The sequence below is a fragment of the Neopsephotus bourkii genome, unplaced genomic scaffold (assembly GCF_033783945.1).
Source record: "Neopsephotus bourkii isolate Nb327-2 ecotype Australia unplaced genomic scaffold, CSIRO-AGI_Nbou_v1 NB_1814, whole genome shotgun sequence".
In the NCBI taxonomy this organism is placed as follows: Eukaryota; Metazoa; Chordata; class Aves; order Psittaciformes; family Psittacidae; genus Neopsephotus; species Neopsephotus bourkii.
Window position 1 is genome coordinate 1,248,309 of NW_026902287.1, and position 12,124 is coordinate 1,260,432.

The 12,124-nt window shown below is 44.7% G+C and overlaps 1 protein-coding gene across 1 annotated transcript; it reads right to left on the minus strand.

Moving 5' to 3' along the window:
• Window positions 1-5,083: 5,083 nt before the first annotated feature.
• On the minus strand, window positions 5,084-12,095 carry DNAJA1 (DnaJ heat shock protein family (Hsp40) member A1). Its single transcript, XM_061342691.1, has 8 exons — window positions 11,878-12,095; window positions 11,545-11,722; window positions 10,277-10,381; window positions 9,952-10,179; window positions 8,418-8,532; window positions 6,657-6,772; window positions 6,120-6,220; window positions 5,084-5,458 (listed from the first exon to the last, which is right to left on the minus strand). Exons 1-8 carry the CDS (start codon window positions 12,007-12,009, stop codon window positions 5,240-5,242), a joined length of 1,194 nt encoding a protein of 397 aa, XP_061198675.1. The 5' UTR covers window positions 12,010-12,095; the 3' UTR covers window positions 5,084-5,239.
• Window positions 12,096-12,124: the final 29 nt, after the last annotated feature.

The window sequence follows — 12,124 nt, forward strand, 5'->3', positions numbered from 1 at the left end:
GTTCTTGAAATACTTTGCTTGGAACTGGTGAGCTCCATCATCCACTGAGGAGTGCAAAGTAGTGACAGCCTCATATGTTGGTTCATCCTCCTGTTTCTGGATTGGGGATCAGTGAGTGAATTCCAGCCTGGCTTGGATGGAATTGGGTTCATGTCTGTATGTTCTTGCAGAATACGTGTGGAGGAGCTTCAGCCATCTCAGTCAAAATAAGTGATCTTGGGTTTCTGCACATGTATGTGATTGGTGGCTGTGATGTTTTTAATGTTATGGAACATGTAAGCCTGTAGATACAGTATCCACCACTACCAGCTTGTAATTTGCAAATTAAACTCTCCGCCTGACTCCTAGTACAGTTTAGAGAGACCAGCTGAAAATGAAGACTGGGTCTCAATAAAGTCCTATAAAGCAGCCAAATTCTCTTGAGGTCCCAGAGAGCAGGCATCTCCATGGGTGCCTGCCAGCCCCTGTGAATGCATGATAATGCATATTGCTGAAGGACTTACACCATGAGCTTGAGAGGAAGGCTGGCCTCTGGACTGGGGCAGCTTGGTAACAAGAGTGTTCATTTGAGGTAAGTAAAAAGGAAGTATGTTGCTGAGATTTATAGGAAAGATTAAGAACATTTATAACTGAGTTCTGGCATCAACTACAGCTTTTCTTCACTTCCTGGCTTTTGGGAGTTCTTAAGCATGATTGATTACTTCATCTGCACTTCCCGTTGGTGATGGGGGCACCAGTGTGTTCACTGAATAGCTGTAAATAAAACCTATGACATGAACTATACCCCTCTTGTGTGATGGAGCCCAAAACTAGACATGACACTTCCAGGTGTGCCCTTACCAGCGCTGAGGAGAGGGGAAGGATCAACTCCCTTGACCTGCTGGCAACTGGGATACCAGTTTTCTTCTTTCCAAAACCAGCGCATTGCTGGCTCACATTCAATTTGGTGTGCACCTGGGCTCCCAGGTTTCTTCTCTACCCTTCTGCTTTTCATCTGGGTGGCCCCCAGCATTTTCTGGTGCCTGGGGTTGTTCCTCCCCAGGTGCAGGACTTTGCACTTCCCCCTGTTGAACTGCAGGAGATCCATGTCAGCCCATTTCTCCACCTGTCAAGGTGTCCCTGGATGCCAGCACAGCCCTCTTGTATGTCAGCTGCTTCTCCCAGTTGTGTCAGCTGCAAACTTGCTCAGGGTTTACGTTGTCGCATCATGCAGATCATCACTGAAACTGTTTAACAGGACTGGAGCCAGCACTGACCCCTGTGGTACATTGCTAGACACTGGCCTCCAATTACTCTTTATCTCACTGGTCACCACCCTCTGTGCTTGGCCATTCAGCCAGTTTTCAGTCCACTTCACTGCTCATCCATTCCCTACATCAATGGCTTCTCTGTGGGGATCTGACAGGAGACAGCATCTAAGACCAAACTGAAGTCCAGATAGACAATGTCCACTATTCATCTACCAGGCCAGTCATTTCATTGTAAACATCTATCAGGTTGGTCAAACACGTCTTTCCCTTGGTGACGCTGACTACTACTGATGACTCTCTTGTGGTTGATGTCCCTGGAAATGGTTTCCAGGTTTAGCTGTCCCATTGCCTTCCCAGGGACAGAGGTGAGGCTGACTGGCCTTTAGTTCCCTGTATTTCTTCTTGGCCTTGAAGACAGAAATGACGTTTTCTTTCCTGCAGTCTTCAAGCACTTCCTCTGGTCACCATGATCAATGAAAGACTATGGAGGCTGGCCTTGCAATGACATCTGCCAGCTCCCACAGCACTTGTGGTGCATCCCATCAGGATTTATGTATGCCCAGTTTGCTTAAGTATTTCCTGACCTGACCCTCTTCTGCCAAGGGTACATCTCCCCTGCTCCAGACATTCCCCTGGGGTGGTCTCTGGGACTCCTCACAGCCAGTGTTGCTAGGAAAATGGAAGCAATGAAAGCATTCAGTACCTCAGCCTTTTCCATGACCCAGGTAACCAGGTGCCCTCTCTCATCTAGTAGTAGGCCCACATTTCAGCTAGCATTTCCCACCTGCATACTTATAGAAGGCCTTGTTGTCTTTGACATCCTTCACCAGATTCAGGTCCAGTTGGGCTTTAGCTTTCATAACTTTATACCTGGATGCTCAGACAGTTAGGGCCCTGCAGTCTTTCAGGCAGGCTCTTAAATGAGCTTGCAGTGGGCATTCCCAGTTTCACAGTGAACTTGTGGAACAACAGAGCTGCTGGATTACTGGGGAATAAACAAGTCCTGCATGCTTGGTGCACAGTGGAAACTGTAACAGACTAGCACTGGAAGCTTGATGAAATGAATTTGGTGGTGTTGATACAGAAACTGCAATACAATTGCGAACACCAACTAAGGCTATGGTAAGTTTGATTACTACACTGGTAGTTAGGAAAGCAGCTATTTCGTGCTACTATGTTCTTAATTCCTGCGGCTGTCCATTCAGAGGGCTGGGTCCTCCTCCTTGCTTGCTCTTGCCTTCAACTGCTCATGCCTTTTGATGCAAGCTTACTGTACTGCTGCCAGTGTTTATCTGGGACCTTGCTTTTACGTCAGTCACTAGCTCGTGTCAAAGCAGGGTGCTAGGCTGGTGGTGCTTCTGCTGCCTTTCCTGCACCAGCAGCATCATCTTTCCACAGGATACTCTACAAGGCTTCTGGAAATGTGGTCAGTCACCCTCATGGAAGCTGGACCTGACCCCTCCTCTAGACTGGCTGTGACATTGTCGTGGTTTAACCAATGCCAGACACCTTGTTCACTCACTCCCCCCCTCTTCTTGCCCTCCCCCGACTCCTGGAGGGACAGAGAGGAGAATCAGAAAGAATGCAACTCCCACGGGTTGAGATAAGAACAGTTTAGTAACTAAGGTATAACACAAATCACTACTGCTGCCACCAATAATAGTAATGATAAAGGAAATAACAAGGGAAGAGAATACACCGTCTCATCACCAGGCGACCGATAACTTGCCCCCCCAGCCTGACCAAGCACCGACCAATACCTCCTCCAACCCTGCAGTCCACTAAGCCCTTCTGGCCAACTCCCAGTTACCTCCTGGGCATGACGTGCTGTGGTATGGAATACCTCTTTGGTCAGTTTGGGTCAGGTGTCCTGTCTCTGCTTCCTCCCGGCTTCCCCTCCTCCCTGGCAGAGCATGAGGCTCACAAAGCCCTTGGCCAAACCAAAACATTGTTTTTCAGCTCTGTTCCCAGCTGAAAGTCAAAACACAGCACTGCACCAGCTACCAAGAAGGAGAAAAATGACTGCTACTGCTAAAACCAGGACAGACATCAAGCATGAAGCAGAATTGACCATCATGGTTTTGAGGGTAAGTCAAGAGCAGAAACATTACTTGAGCAGTGCTGATGCAAATATGGGAGTGATGAAAGGAAAACTTTAGTTTTCCCAAAGTGTCCCCAGGAAAAGAAGGCTATGGAATGGTTTTATATATAGAATAGTCCCCTGAAGCAAGATAATGTCCTGTTGTCATCCCCAAGTATTTGGTTTGTCCCAGCTGCTTGATCTGTGGGTACAGAAGGGTGCTTACTGAACTGGAACACAAGTAGCGTATTTTAGTGCTGTTTAGCCTTAAGCCAGCCCTAGCCAACAGCAGGATTACTTCCTCTTCTTTACTGGTAAGAGCAAAGGCTCCTGCTAGTCACATTCGTACAGCTCACTGTTGAGCTCCTTCAGGCACATCTGGAAAGACACATAGTCCACAAGATTTTATCCCTGCTGAAACAAACATACAGGGCCTGGCTATTCTGTAGGGACCTGAAAGGGAGCTACATGTGAGGTTCAAAACCCACAGTACCAGATGTCTTTAAAAAATGAAGCCCGTAACACAATAGCTAGAGATGTTTCCTAAGTTTCCAGACAGTTTCCAGATGATCAAGTTATGACACACACATACTGTCATGTAGCAGCTATTTCCAGGAAGAAAGAGTTCTGTTTGTGACACTTTTGCTTCAGAGCAGTGTGAAAAGCATAAGCTCCGTCCCAAGCCAGATGGCAGAACAAGACCAAACCACCGAGCTAGAGGTTAAATCTGGACCTGTCCTCTCAGCATATTTTTTGAATGAAGTTTTTTTGCTAGGGCATTTATGTGAATAACTGCCTAAAATGAGGTGGGTGGTGTCTAAACCAACATCTGGTCTAAGAAAAGAGGCAATGAGCGATTTTGTAATTATATTGGAAATGCTTCATCTACAGTATTTAGAACATACAGAAACTTCAAGAGTCAGCATAAAATAATGCACACAATACATTAATTCCAGAACATCCTAAATGCATCAGTTGGTTGTATTCACCGTTTCTCTCCCCTGCAAGATCATGTATGGCCCCTAACAGGGCTGGTACTGCTTTTCAGGACACACCGAGGGAGGAGTGCCCAACTTTGGTAGGCAAGGTAGAAGTCAAGCTTCACATGCCAGCAGGCTAATACAAACTGTGTGTGTGTGTGCTGATAAAGCCTGGGGGTTTTTGCTCATGCATGGTAGTAAAGGAAGCTCCTGCAGCAGCTCTATACCACAGGCTCTATATACAGTACAGTGCAGGAGAACAGCCAAACAGTAGTCGGTGATGAACCAAAAGCAAGCTTCACATCTAGCTCCAAGGTCAGAACAAAAGCTGGCACAGGAAGAGGCTACTTGACCTTAAGTGCAGTAGCATCAGGGAGCTTGTGGATTACACAGTTTTACTGGGCCTGTGAATACTGGCCACATCCTTGCCAGCTTCATGTATTTTGTGGCTGCATTAAAGCCAATCCCCATTTAACAAACATCAGTACAAGCCCAAAACACTAACATATTATCCTAAAGAGTACAAAATTTTACTATATCTTACGATTAATTATAAGTACTTGTGCATACTTTAACAGAGTATAAGACCTAGAATTCCTAAAAACATCACAGAGTCTTAGTTTAAGTCTCAGCAGCTGCACACATACAGGAATTACAAATGCTTGGAATAAAAGACAAAGCAAGTAAGGGAGTTTCCTTGATCAAGAGGCAGGGATGAAGTGCAATCAACTTCATCTGAGCTTGCACCCTGGAGCTTTATACAAATTTCCAAGTCAGTTTAATAGCTTTGTTTATTTCTTTATGTTTTTAGAAATAGCTATGGCTGGATAGACCAACAGATAACAGTAAGTGAGGGTGAACTGCTTGTACTCCTTCACTCATCCACTAATACATACAAAACAAGCATCACAAGTTATTCACTGGCTCATTTATGATGTCTGACACTGAACACCACCTCTAGGGTGATGCTCATCATCTTCATAGACTTCCCCATTATAGTGGTGCTCTCTTTTCTGAGACGGATCAAAGTCCACTAAATCCACTTGCTCCATTTCCTCAGTTTCTTCTATTTCCTGCCTTGTAGGAAGCAGTTTTTCAAGTAGTGACAGCTTATCTGAGGAGAGGAAGCCACTCTCTGGGAAGTTCACCTGAAATCATCAAGAACTGGGGTTATTCAAATCCGTCTGAATTGGCTTTTCAACATCCCACTACAGGTCAAATATATGCCCAAGGTATCTTTATCACCAGGTGACTTAAACCAAGTGCTTAAATAAAAACAACATCTAAGTCACTAGGCTTTTTTTTTTTTTATTGCCTGTAAGAAGTTAGCTTCTAACATGGCAACTTGACCAAGACTTATCCAACATTTCTTCTGCCTCAGGCTGCCCTCTGGAATCACCCTAGAAGTACAGGATATACTGACATTAGGTTGTGCCTCCTCTAAATGACACAGCTTTCAGCATTAGCTTCTCTCCAGAGAAGAAACTGTCCTTTTCCAGCCTACTCCTTCGCTCCAGCACAGGGGATATTACTAATCCATCCTTCCTAGAGCATGCAAGAAACACGACAAGCAAATGAAAATTCACAAAGTTACCAAACAAATTCTCCTGGTACTTAATGTGCTTTCAACACAGTGTTCTGAACTGTGTGTTTGATGGACCGCAAGTTCTCACTGATGTCAAAAACAAATACTAAGCAAGGACATCTAGTAATTGCTCTCTCTTCCTGATTGAGGTAATGCTTAAAGGCTAAATTTCAGAAGGATATTCAGTGCTGAACTGTGCCATGGAAATAAGTCGATTCACTTACCCTGAATTCTATGATCAGACGCCCCTTTTCATAGGGTCTGCGATAAATCGGCATTCCTTCATTCAACACACACTTAATAGCCCCATGCTTGACAACCTGGCCTAAAAAAAGACAAAAAAGGAAGGATCTATGCAGATAACAGAAGCAGCTTTAGTTTCAACTTCCTTTAATATTGATGCAACCTTCTACACTGTGGTTAGCTACAGCAATATGTAGTAGTCTAACAGGGACTTACTGGCTGGTAACTTTCAAGTAGGAAAGCGGGTTGACATCTACGTTCTGTTCCAGTAGCCTTGTTATGCTTCCTAAAGGAAGCACACTTCCAAGAGGTAAGGTCTATTACTATATCACACAAAGAGAAAGCTACTGCAGACTGCTATCCTTTTATTTGCTTGAAGTTTTGCACCACAGAGACCAGGGAAAAAAGGTTGACAACAGCACACATCCCTTGTATATCAAGACTGGATGTTTCTATTTCTTTAGATTTTCAGCTTGCATTCACTGTATGCTTCTAACAGAAAGCAAACCAACACTTACCAGGATGGGAGGTAATAATAATAGTTCTATTATCCAGCGTTGTGATAGGCTTTTGAAAGCCACATAGTGCTTCAACCAGTTGAATATCCATAGACATGAAAAGGTCTTCATCTCGTCTAAGGCAGAACCAATAAAGAACAGTCACAGAGAGGCAGTACCAGGATCATACCTGTTACTGTAACAGTACCAGGATCACACCAAAATTCAATTTTTAACTTGGTAAGGACAACAAAACTGTAGTTTTAATAGAAGCCCAGGCAACTAAAGTGCAGTTAAGACCGATGAAACACCTCAAGCCAGCAACTAAAGGAATGATATCCACACTGAAAACCATTATTGCCCAAGTCCAGCTTTCCAAAGTGTGGAAGTGTTTATTGAACAGAATTAACTAGAACATGGCTCAATTGCATCGTTTTACTTCACTGTTTATTCCCAGCTATAGAAAAAAGTTCTCTCAACCCCCAAAACACTGCCAATGGGACAATTAAACCCTTCCTTTATGCAGATTAATATCCTAAGTGCATTAGCTAGATTCTGTTACACTTGCTTTCTGAAGATCTGGTACTGGGGTTGGAAAGTTAATTTTAGACTCTGACAGGAGAGGGGGAGCATTCCACTTGTCCCAGAGCATAACCTTTGCATAACCCCACTAGACCAGTAATATCAAGGGTTATCTAAGGACACTAGAACTGAAGGTAGTCAGCAGAAAGACAGACAAAAATATGCCAGCAGAACTGCAACTTCAAGTCCCAGCTAACATGCAAACAGTTTGGCCCAGATTGTCCCTCTGGCACAGCTGATTCAGTATCTGGTTTCAGTGACAGAAAAATCAGCTGAGTAAGCTTATCCAAACTGAAGAGAACTGATTCTTAACCTGTGAGCTCAGTGCTCTTTGGCACAGAGTTCTGGCACAAACTTCCAGAGCTCAGCTCTGTACATGACAGTCAGCAGCCCGTTTCCTAAGAACCTTTAACTTGCCGTTCCTATTTACAAGTACAATGCCAGTGTGGTTGGCATTGAGACAAATGCTTTCTCTACAGCCACAGATTATCAAGCTCAACACATTTCTGCAGGACAACCAGTGTTGCTTTTAATCAGACCAAAAGGTACTGGACAGACTCACTGCACAAACAGTAACTTGAAAGCAGGAGAGTTGCAACACCAAGCAGTACTGTCCAGTAACATGAAACAATGGAGACAAGTCAATGCCACTTGAGTCATTTTTGCTTTTGCAAGAAAGAACAGACAGGACTCATTATTGATACATTCAGTGTATTTGACATATAACAAGTGAACATGCTGGAAGTTTTCTGTGCCTTGAGGCCAAGTGGGCAAGCTGCCTACACTAAGTGGTAATTTTCTGAGCTAAGTGATGGAACATTATTCTAGAGAGCAAGAAAATAATCACAAATATTCACATCTATTAAAAAAAAAAAAAATTTAAGAGTTCTTAGATGTTCAAGTTTTGTAAATTCTTTGTAACCGGTTTTGTTTGCCTTCCATCTCCTTCCACTGCCAAAGCTCACATAAGGGTATCCTGTGCTAATACAACACAGATGGCTGTGACTAGTTATTTATACCAGGATGTCATTCCTGCACACCTTGGGTGTTCCTCTGGACACCCAAACAAATTCACAGGTGAATTCCAGCCACATGCTCCTGTCACCTGATATTTACAGTAGATAAAAGGTGAGTGGTGTTCAAGGAAGTATGTGGACAAGCATCTCAAGAGCTAACGCAAAGGGCTTTCAGAGTTTTTACCTTGTAAAGACAGAATGGTCTTTTTGATCCAAGACAATAATAATGTCTCCTGGCTCCAGTCCTGGCTCTTGGTCCCCTTCACCATGGAATGTTATTTTCTGACCATCCTTCATTCCTGTTGCAGGAAATAAACAAGCAAGGATTTTTTATATTTTTAAGTAAAAAACAGCAACAAAATAAGACTTTCAAAAGCACACACTGGTATCAGGACATCTCTAAATCTTTAAATTAGACTACCAGGACCTCCCCTTAAAGCATTCATGACTTTTTTAAATCCCATTTCATGTCCAGCAGTACAGTGGTGCCCACCTGAACTATGTCTCAAGATTATTAAGCTTAACTGTAGTGCAAAACAGCTACCTGCCAAGATAGTCCTTAAAACATTATCAAAAGCATTCATTACATGCACAAGCACTGAACAGAAAACAGAAGCACTGCACGCAAAGTACATTTTGAGAGCAAGTGACCAATCAACTTCTTCAGTGTTATAAATATATGCAGCAGAGCTACTTATGAAACATGATCTCAGTGCCTGCCAAGTGCAAGCAGCACTCTCCCTAGGACTGTCATCTAAGAAACCCTTTCACCCACACAAGTCTCACTACCGTAAGTTCTAGCTGCTTCATGGTAGCTCACAATCTGTTTTTCCATAAGAAAGTGTGGGGGGGGAAAACCCTCTTTTCAGTGATTTCCCTGTTTAAAATGCCAGTAACATATCCTTACTAGCCCTCGTATCTGATTTTACTGTAGCATTTCCCCCACTATATCCAGGCATTGCATAAGGTGTGCTTCCACATTTAACAGTTGCAGGTGATGATCAGGCACGAGTCTGCAGAAGCCACGTGCTTGTCAGCTTGCTGTGTCTTCCAAGCTGCACTACTCCAGAGACTTCTCCCACCAGTTTTTTTGAGCAGCCTCCTCAACGGAGATGTGTTTGTCACTGACACTGTTGCGTTCTCCCATCACTGTGAGGGCTTGTGTATTGAGTTGCATTTTCCCAGGCAAAGAGTGCCCGTGCTGTGCAGGACTGTCAGGGTTGCATAGCGAACAGCCCTAAGCATGAGAGGCTTAGCACTGTCTCTGCACCCTATTTCTGTAGCAGACCTGGTTCCCCTTCACACCGAAGCACAGCAGAAGAGATCGGAGTCTGCAGGGTTTCCATACAGGGAGTGAAAACTCGTTAGGCAAACAGAGCCAACGAGTGATGAGTTTCATTTTTCTCTGTCCAGCTACCTGATCAAGACTCACATTTGTGAGGTTGCTCAAAAGTCATGTGCTGCTTACAATACTGCAGGTTTCAGAATTCATTATTGGTTACATGCATAGGCATTAGATGCAAACACAGAAGTAACCAACATTCCCTAAAAACAAGCCTCATACTTTTTAAAGGCAGCAACAGGCAATTTAACTGTATATATATTCAGCAATGTTACCACCAAATAAACATTATGAGCTTGCTAAAGGTTCTGCTTCATGGCTGCAAAGTCAGGCAGTACATCCAGGTTCAATACTTCACCTTAATAAGACACCTCACCTCTGTCAATGTGAACTTCCAGTATCTTCTTTTCTCTGACAATTTTCCTTCCAGTGCAGCTCTTACACCGGTCCTTGGCGCTGATGCGCTCCCCGTGCCCCTGACACTCCATACACACCGACTGGATTTGCTGCACCATTCCTGGCCCGATCTGGTGAATTCTGATCTGCATGCCTGTTCCCCTGCAATTAGGACAGCATTCTACCGCACCCTTCTTACCACCACGACCTGAGAGCAAAAATTGGAGAGAGATGGTTATGGGCTGCCAGAAAAAAAAAACCAAAATCCTTAGACGCAGCTTGTGCTTAGTTTCATTTTCTGTTACCTTCACATTTGTCACAGATAACATTCTTCTGCAGTGCAAGTTTCCTCGTTGCACCATTGTACATGTCTTCTAAGCTTACTGACAACTGATGGACCACATTTTTGCCTGTAGGAGAAAATGGATACTCAAGTTTGAAAGCTCAGTCTCCAAGTAACAGAAACTTCCCATGTCACTATGCTCGAAGCATGATAAACTGAGTATGTGAGCTTTAACATCCTGTTTTAATATAGCTTTGTCTTGTTTTTAGTCAGTCGGGGCTTCCTACCCGGTACTGGATTAGGTTACAGTTCTAATGGCTTTGTCAGCAATGTTTCTCTGTTAGAATGTCAGAGATTCTTCAGACTCAAAGCCAGTACCAGAAACAAAATACTCAGAGCTTCAGACATTTAAGTTTTACAATGCAGAACTCCAGTTTTAACAAAGTAACTGAACACATCTCCTACAAGGAAGTGGGAGACACTGTACAGCGCCAGCGAAGTACTTTCCTCCTCCCACCAGGGGACTTCACGGAAACTGAATCGATTAATTACATTTGTACACTCGGGAATTAATTAGAACTTTAGCTCCTGCATGCTTAATTTTGTGAAGAATACCAAGTTCCAGCTTACCAGGAACAATGCGATACAACACTGTGTATCAGACACAGTTTGGGTCTGACAAACTTTTTTCTTCCCTTTTTTACTAGGTATACAGTAAGAAGTTACAGGGTCAGCATTACCCATAACAAGTATAGCTAACACTGGTGCGATTAATCTGGACTTTAATTTCTGAGCAACTTTTTACTACAGCTTCAACTCAATGCCACTGAACAGCACACAAAAGCAGAAAGGCTTCATAGACTGCATTTATCTTCTTTAGACAGTTACATACAATGAAAGGCCAAATTTACATTTAGACACTACGCTTACGGTAGCTAAGTTACAAAATCATGTTAAGGTATGTCACTGTTCCGTTCCCTATTCAGCCTGCTAGCTAGGCTTAGGCTCTGCTAGAGGCTTTCCAAACACGGAAACCGGTTAGCTATTAACAGGAGACAATGCACAAGAGATCGAACTACCACCATATGAACCAAATGACCTCCCCCCTGCTCTCTTCGCGTGGCAAGAACTCGGAACAACGTTTTCTCCCATTTCTCCCAACCCTGTAATTTCACTTTAACGTGATTTAAAGCCGTTCACCTACAGCATTCTCCTCCAAGGCCCCGATCCTGCGTATCGCAGGGACCACGCTGCAAAAGCCCGGGAAAGCGTCGGAATGTGTCACATTACCTCGTCTCTCTCTCTGCATCCTCCCACCGCCGCCAAAGAACATATCGAATATATCCATGGGCGACCCGAAGCCACCACCAGAACCACCCTCTTTGATGGCCTGCTCGCCTCCTTTGTCATACAGATCCCTCTTCTTTGGGTCCGACAGCACTTCATAAGCTTGCGAAATCTGCTTAAACTGCGGGAGACATACACCGGGGCTCAGACCCCGCGCCGCGGCACCCCGCGCACGGCACCCGGCGGGCCGGGCACCCCCCCTGCATCTCCTCATCCCCTTTGCCGTGCATGGCAGTACCCGCAGGGCGGGTAGCCCCATCCCACCGCGCCACCGACCTTCTCGCCCTCATTGGGGTTCTTGTCGGGGTGGTACTTCAGCGCTAGCTTTCGGTAGGCCTTCTTCAACTCCTCGGCCGAGGCGTTGGGCTTCACGCCCAGCACATCGTAGTAGGTAGTCTCCTTCACCATGGCGGAGGGCGACCCCTGGGTTGCGGGCGGTCCCGCACTCCGCAGCGGCTGTTCTCCCAACACCGATCCCGACTTTTCTGGAAAGTTCTGAGCCGGTCCCTCATCCGGGCGCTTT

Bases quoted from the DNA above. Each gene is read 5' to 3' on its own strand.
- DNAJA1 (XM_061342691.1), bottom strand. From the start codon at position 12,009: ATGGTGAAGGAGACTACCTACTACGATGTGCTGGGCGTGAAGCCCAAC. The intron at 10,382-11,544 runs GTAATGTGACAC...TTTCTCCTACAG, and splicing joins GATGCAGAGAGAGAGACGAG to GCAAAAATGTGGTCCATCAG. The intron at 6,773-8,417 runs GTAAAAACTCTG...GTTCTGCCTTAG, and splicing joins GACCATTCTGTCTTTACAAG to ACGAGATGAAGACCTTTTCA.